The sequence below is a fragment of the Tupaia chinensis genome, unplaced genomic scaffold (assembly GCF_000334495.1).
Source record: "Tupaia chinensis unplaced genomic scaffold, TupChi_1.0 Scaffold148091_1, whole genome shotgun sequence".
In the NCBI taxonomy this organism is placed as follows: Eukaryota; Metazoa; Chordata; class Mammalia; order Scandentia; family Tupaiidae; genus Tupaia; species Tupaia belangeri.
The window spans coordinates 142,951-150,776 of NW_006207942.1; the positions used below are offsets into that span (position 1 = coordinate 142,951).

Sequence of the window (7,826 nt, forward strand, 5' to 3'; positions counted from 1 at the left end):
TGTTCATTCTACTCACTGAGGTTTATGCCTAAAGTCAGACGTGGGTTCTTGTGTATGTATATATCAGCTGTGCTTGCTATTGCAAATATTTAGACAAATTAAGTTCATTAGCAAATCAATTAAATGGGGGAGAAAGGCATAGAAAGCGATCATGGATAACAGAGACAATGGGAGGAGGGTTGGACAGGGCAGAGGGTTAGGGGTAGGGAATCAAGGATGGCAAAAAAAAAGAAAAAACGCAAAATATACAAGACATAAGAAATGAAAAATTGTTTGTTGATAACATGTATGTTGATGTGCTTGATTGAGTGAACAGACAGTGTATTTTGGATGAAAAATTCATTGTGTATACTGTAATGATGTATAGCATATTAATGTCTAAAAAAGAAAAATAAACTAATAAAAAAAAAGAATCAGTAGTCCCTGGAAAAGATGGCTGTGGCAGAGAAAGCATGAGATGGGCCTGGAGCATCTTGTGGTGCCAAAAAAAAAGGAAGTGTTCAAAGAAAGATGGGAATGTGCCAAAGGACATAATAGCCAGCTTGGAAGGCTTCCTGCTGGTCACATCTGGGACAGTTTGAACATCAAAATAAAGAATGATGTCAATGGGTTATATGTAACTCATTGAGTAAAACAGACAATGATGAGTTCATAAGGATATAAATAAATGTAGAAAGCTATCCCCTATAGTAGAAAGCCAAGTAATTTGCAGGGACTTCAAAACATTCACGAAAAAAAAAAAAAAAAAGGGACCAGCAGATGGCGTAATGGCTATGTTGCTGGACTGTGGTTGACTGCAGTTGAAGTCCCAGAACCTTTGGCTTAAACTCAGGCCAGGTGCATGTGCATGCGTGCAAGAGGAGAATGGAGGAGAAGGGATTGCAGCATGGCCATCCCTCTGGGGGTGATTTCTCGCTTTTCTATCTCTCTGGCTCTCTCTGTCTTTCTGGCGAGCGCCCTACAGCAAAAACCTCTCAAAATCCTACATGTTGAAAGAATGATGGCATTGAAATGTCAACCTTGGGGCCAGCAGGTGGCATGCTGGTTAAGACACTGGACTCCCACGTGGCCAACCACACTTTAAGAATCCCAGACCAGGGTGGCTTGAAAATCATGCCAGGCACGTGTATGAGCATGCCCAAAATTCCATAATAGAGGAGAAGGGACTGTAGTAAGGTCATCCCCCATGGGGGGAGATTTCTCGCTTTCCCTCTCACTGCCTCTCCCTGTCTATCTCTGTAGAGTGCATGGGTCCTATGGTAAAAACCTAAAACAAAACAAGAAAGAGCAACCTCAGACATAATAACTATGTCAGGTAAGAATCACCAGTAAATCCTAAAACTAGTGAATGAAAGTTTAGAGAACAGGATAGTTATATAATCTCAATGCATCTCTCCACAACATACTCATTAATTACAAAGGGGAAAACACTGTAACTTTACAGTGGAAACACTATATAGCCCAATGTATCGCGTGGTCTTAGGTTAGCTACTGCTGAGGCCAAGCTGAGAAAACCACCTGGCAACAGAGGGATGGGAACAACAGAAGAGGCCTGCCCACCTCCATGCTTCTATCTATGCTGTGCCCACCACCTGGGTTGCCCTCCCCCACTCCTTTCTCATTGTGCCACTAACACACTGCATTCTCTCCCACCTCGAGGCTTTCGCATGTGCTGTTCTTTCTGACAAATGCCTTTCTTTACCAGGCTAATTCTCACTCTCCAAGACTCAGATAACTGGGCAGCTCCAGAAAACCTTGCCTGACTTGGCCTACCCACTCCAAATTGGGTTTTCCCCTTCTTAGATCTTACACATGCCCAGTGCTTCCTCCTGGGCCTGTACTTCTTGTATTGTTTTGACATTATCCCCACAGGGCTGTCTATTCCTGAAGTCTTGTCCTGCACTGTCCAATATAGTAGCCACTACCCACATACAGCTATTTAAATATAATGAAATAAAAAATCTAGTTCCTTGGTTGCACTAGCCACATTTCAAGTGCTCAGCAGCCACTTGTGGCTAGTGGTTACTGTATTGAGCTGCACTGGTATAGAGCATTCCACCATCAGAGAAAGACCTAGTGGAAGCACTAGTGTAGAACAAAGATAAGAACTCTGTGAGATTCTAGGGCCTTTATCCTTTGTTACATGCTCTTCCTTCCTATGCACATCCCCAAAGAAATTGGCAGTAGCACCTTTGATATGAGAATAGTGAATGAGTTTCTCCTTGGCTAGCCACATGGTACAGCAGTAACACATTGCTCCATGATGCTGAGGCCACATTGAAAGGTCCTGGATTCACATCCTGAGGTTCCCTATACACACTGGATGCACACACACATGATCCTGACTTGCTGAGTCTCGGGATGGATTGTGGCATGTAGACCCTACTGTAGGTATCTCTCTCTCTCTCTCAAGAAATAAATTTTAAAAAATACGAGTTTCTTGTTTCTTGTCTTCAGGTCCTCAGAGAAATAGAGAGGTGAAGAGATGAACTACCCCTCTGGACACTGAGCCTCCAGAGGAAGGGAGAGGGTGGTGGCATGGACAGCCCAGTGCTTGACTCCAATTAGGATAGGAGGAGGAGAATATAGGAGATAGCTGAAGGAATCATGAGGTCCCAAGGGAGAGGGAGAGCAGAAACCTACCATCATAAACTTGTGTCCTGAAACATGGGTTTCATAACTCTGCAAATCAACCAATGCAAAGATACCTTACTCTTAAGACTTAGCTTAGAAAGAGCTATTCATTCATCCAGTCAACAAAGTAGACACAGAGTTCTAGTGTCATCTGTGCTGTGCCAGGCATTGTGCTGGCAATACACTAGATGGAGATGATTCAGACTAGTGTCAATCTAAAGGCATGTAGGACCTGGTGGGGAAATATATAATGAGGCAAGGGATCTCAGAGAATGTGATAGAAGGCACATTTTGTGATGGATTGGTCCTTTGAGCCTCTCTTACAAGAGAGGGAAAACCTTCATTAAAGATGTGGAGAGGTACATCTGGAAAGGAGAAAGGCACAGGTAGAGCACTGAGGTTGGGCCGGCAGGTGGCATGGCAGTTAAGGTTGCTGGACTCCCACATGGTCGACAGCGGTTCAAGTCCCAGACCTGGCAGTTTGCTTTCTCACTTTCCCTCTCTCTCTCTCTCACTCTGTCCCTCTCCTCTCTTGTAAAATTAAAAATAAATAAATTTTTAATAAAAAAGTACATACAGGTAGGTCAGCAGGTGGCATAGTGGTTAAGTTGCTGGAATCCCATGTGGTTGACCATGGTCCCAGTCCTAGACCTGGTAGCTTAAAACTCACATCAGGTGCATGTGCATGCATGCCCAAAATCCCAAGAAGAAAATGAAGGAGAAGGGATTGTGGTGTGGCCATCCCCTGGGGGGTGATTTCTTGCTTTCTGTCTCTGCCTCTCCCGCGAGTGCACACACACTATAGCAAAAATCTCTCTCTCTCAAAAAAAAAAAAAAAGTACACACAGCCATTTTCAGGGAACACTGAGTTGAGAGATGGCCAGAGTGTGGGCAAAGAATGAGTTTTAGGGCCATAGAGTGTGGTTGGGCCACCCCCTGTGACCTACAATGCCAAGACAAGGAGTTTACACTTGTTTCTTTAGGTGGCCAAAGACGGTTTACTGTGTGTCTGGCAGGAGGTAGGCATTTCACATGCATCTGTTAATTGCCCTGCAAGATTTGTTATTCCCATGTTACAGGCTAAAGGCCAGGCTGGAAAGGGCTAGGTGATTTGCCAAAAGTCAACACAGTCATGTCACTGAGTTCTAAAGGATTTGAGCATTAAAAGCTGAGCTTTGGAAAGATGTAACCAGCATGAGGCTAAAGGTAGGAGAAGGGGAGCAACGAAAGGTAGTCCAGCTTGGTCCGCCAGGGCAGAAACCCAAATCTACTGACTGGACTTGATTCAGGACCCTCTGGGTCTAAGCTTGTCAAATGCTGAGGTATGGTCCATGGTGAAGCATCAAATACCTAGATGTTTGCAGCTGCTGCTTTTGTCAGTGCGGTCTTCCCTGGGATGGCTTCCCTGGGGTGCATAGGAGGAACAACAACAACAAAAAGACATTGGTCCAGTCTGCAAAGGAGTGGGGCTATTTGAACCAGTCCCTCAGAGTCCTTTCCAGAGTCCAGGAAGGCAGCAAAAAGATTGACCAAATGCTGCTTCTGGGGACCCTGCTGAACCAAACTAAGAACCATTGCTCTGCCCCATCTCTCCTATACTTAGCCAGGAACCAGAACATAATCAGTGGAACTACAAACATGTCCATTTCATGGGGAAGCAGTTTGGAGGAGTGGAGCGAGCCTGGGATAAAATTCAGAAAGCCCTGTGATGACTTGTTGTGTGACCTTGGGAGAGATCCTTCCCTTCTCTCAGCCTGCCCCCTCCTCTGTAAACTAAAGGGTGACAAGCTATTGATTATCTAGCCTAGTACAGGGAGAATTGAAAAAGTTCATGAATTAAAGTAGAAAATAGAATTAAAGTAGAAGTTTATTTTGATGCAAAAATAATCTTGAAATCTATGAATAGTTTTTTGTAATACGCTCCTATCCATGAACTTCTTGAAGACCCCCTCATACATACACAGAGAGCTCTTATAATGGCTCTAGCTCTCGGCCTTCCTGGCCCAGGCTACACTCAAGGATAGAAATGTGCCAGGGGGGAGAACCTCAGGGCAAAGACAGGCCAACTACAGGAAGAGTGAGAACAGATGCCACAGTGTGGAAGGAAGTGGCCAAATTGTGAAAGGAAGACAAGGGGGGCTGGCAGGTGGCATGGTGGTTAAGGCACTGGACTCCCACATGGTTGACCACAGTTCGAGTCCCAGATCTCACAGTTTGCTTTCTCACTCTCCCTCTCTCTCTGCTCAAATTGAATAATAAAAAATAAAAATAAATAATTTCAAAAAAAAAAAGAAAAAAAAAGGAAGACAAGGAAACTAACTTGCTGAGCTCCTACACCATCCTGGCTGCTTGACATTTGTTATCTCATGTAATTGTCATGACTTCATATGGTGATGGTTTATCACCCCAAGTTTTAAAGCACAGAAGCTGTGGGGCTGGCAGGTGCCATGGTGGTTGGGGTGGGGGCTGTAATCCCACATGGCTGACTGCAGTTTGGGTCCCAGACCTGGCTGCTTGCTTTCTTACTTTCCTTTCTCTCTTTCTGTCTCTCTCTGGTCAACTTCAATAAAGTAAAATAAAATAATGATAATGGCCAAAGTTAGACAGAATAATTCTTTTTAAAAAAAAAAAAAGTCTGTAGAAGCTGAGACTCTGAGAGGGTGCCTCTCCCAAGTTCACATGTCTAGGAAGTGAAAACCCCAGGACGTGAACTGGATCAGTTCTAAAGGTCATACTCTTGCCTCTTGGTCATGTAGATGGTGTATAAAATAAAACAAAGGGCAAGTAGGTGGCATGATGGCTAAAGTGACTGGATCCCACATGGCCAACTGCACTGTTTGAGTCCTGGACCTGCCAGCTTGAGAAACATGCTGGGCACCAGTGTGTGCTCAAAGTCCTGAAGGGAGGGGGGAATGAAGGAGTAGGGATTGCGGAGCAACTATTCCCCATAGAGGGTGCTTCCCTTTTGCTCTCTTGCGCTTGCCTGCTCACTTGCTCTCCCCCCAGCCCTGCCCCCATCTCTGTCTCTCCCGTTTAGCAAAAACAAACCAAAACAAACAAACAAACAAACAAACAAAAAAAAACAGAAAAGAAAAGAAAAAGAAACACAACAGGAAAACCTCACTCACTTCCACCTCCCACCCAACCAAAGCATCTTACCCATGCAGTTGCCTGAACTGCTGCCATTAGCACAACTCCCTGGGCTAAGCCTCTCTCTCCATGGGGTCCACAATGGGGAAGTGGGGCATAAGTAGGAGGCAGAGGCAGGAGGTGAGCACAAGGTCTTTTATGAGGCATCAAATATACATTCTTATATACAAGGAGGAAAAAAAGACAATGCCTGAACCCCAGCTCCTCTCCATACAGCCCCTCCCACTGCCTCCCCATCCCCCACCCCCACCCCTGTGCCCCAGGGTCCCTGACCCTTCGTACAGCCAGGGTCTGTCTGTCTGTACTGCAGCCCACGATGGAGAGGGAAGAGGGAGGCAGGAGCTGATAAAGTAGCTGGATATGCAGGGCAAGAAGAGGAGCTGGGGCTTGTAAAAAATATATTTATAATAAATAAACAGGGCTGCAAAAGGGCTGGAGAGACAGCGGAGATTTTGACGGACAGTAGGACTCAGGCATCCTGGCTCTCAGCCCCGGTTCTGATGGCTTCAATCTCTGACTCAGGAAGGACATCTTGGGCTCATGGTAGCCCTCTGGGAGCCTCTCTCCCCAGGGCTGATGCTGGATGCCCTGCCCCAGCGAGGTGTGTGGACAGTATCTGTAAAGTGCATTGTCTTCAGTTGTAGGTAGGGTAGGTTAAAGGAAGGGGGGGCATGCAATATGGGTGAGGGAGGGCAGTGCCCTTCTCATCCCAGGCCTGAGCCCCCCCTCCAAAACCTATCTGGACTTGGATCGGGATAAGAACGTCGCAGGGCGAGGCAAATTCCTGAAGCCGAAGAGGTCTGGGCTGGGGCCTACTGGAGAGAGGGCATAGACTGGCTCAAGAGAGAAAGCACTGTCCCACACAGGGGCCAGCATGAGTAGGGTCCCACCCCACCCCACCCCCAAGTGTATTGATGGTTTGTGTCTTCGCAGGCAGAAAGACACATGGAGGTGAGTGGCCAGGCCATGAGGTCAGAGAGAGTGCTGAGTGAGCTGAAGGTTGGCCACACTCTACAGAGCTCTGTCTTCACACACACAGCCAGAGGAGCCCTGGGAAAGCCTTCAACCCTACAGCTCTGGATGTCCACCCTTCTCCACCAGTCAGAGCAAGAGGGAGCTTATGCTGGCTGGGAGGTCTGAGCCTACCCAGCTAGACCTCCAGTGAAAAGGGAAAGGGGGGAAGGAAGAAAGGAAAAAGAGGATGAGGATCTCTGAAAGGCCCTCACCACTCCCCAGCACTGGAGTGCCCTGAGTCCAGGCTTCAAGTAGCAAGGGTCCTGGGATCTGGAAGGAAACCCTGTGGCAACTGCTAGGGGTTAGAGGAAGGGTCTTGAGGTGGGGTGGAAGAAGGGAGGAGGACATTGCTATGTGTATATATATTTTGAAAAAACTGAGGAAGCAGAGAGGGTGCCAGGTCCCTCTCCTGTGGACTCCCCAGACCTCCCTGGTCCCCAGCTCACTCTCTCTGTTCATCAGACCACGGTGCTGATCCGGCTTGGCTTGGCCTTAGGGTTTGCACTGGGTGGGTTGGCCGTTACAGGGGGCCCAGAGGCGTGCAGTGGGCCATGGGGGGAGGTTGGTGGCAGGGGTGAGTGCGGGGTGTGAGGTGAAGGTGGGGGTAGGGGTGGGTAGGAGGGGTGGGGTGGGATGGGTGAATGTGGGGACAATGGTGACTGAGGGTGGTGAGGGTGGGAGTAGGAGCCCCCTGGTGGCCGGGATCCAGGACCACCAGCTGCACCTGCTGCTGGCATAATTTGTGGGTGGGGGCTGCAGGGGTGGGATGGGTGAATGTGGGGACAGTGGTGACTGAGGGTGGTGAGGGTGGGAGTAGGAGCCCCCTGGTGGCCGGGATCCAGGACCACCAGCTGCACCTGCTGCTGGCATAATTTGTGGGTGGTGACTGAAGATGAAGTGCTTAGGGCCCTGTTTGTGGGCTGGAGGGTGCTGGGGGGCAGGACTGTACAGGGGCAATGGGGATGTGGGCTGGTGCAGGGGGGGGCGGCCATGGGGAGCAAACGGGGGGTGTCCTCCAGCCCCCCGTC

General features: G+C 48.0%; 1 protein-coding gene across 1 annotated transcript in view; it reads right to left on the reverse strand.

The window, feature by feature from the left end:
* Positions 1 to 5,905: 5,905 nt before the first annotated feature.
* LOC102488968 (IQ motif and SEC7 domain-containing protein 2) overlaps positions 5,906 to 7,826 on the reverse strand; it is a 103,751-nt gene continuing 101,830 nt past the window's right edge. Inside the window, 2 exon segments of the mRNA XM_027768956.1 lie at positions 5,906 to 7,522; positions 7,656 to 7,820. Of these exon segments, the coding sequence (XP_027624757.1) occupies positions 7,257 to 7,522; positions 7,656 to 7,820 (431 nt within the window). The 3' untranslated portion in view covers positions 5,906 to 7,256.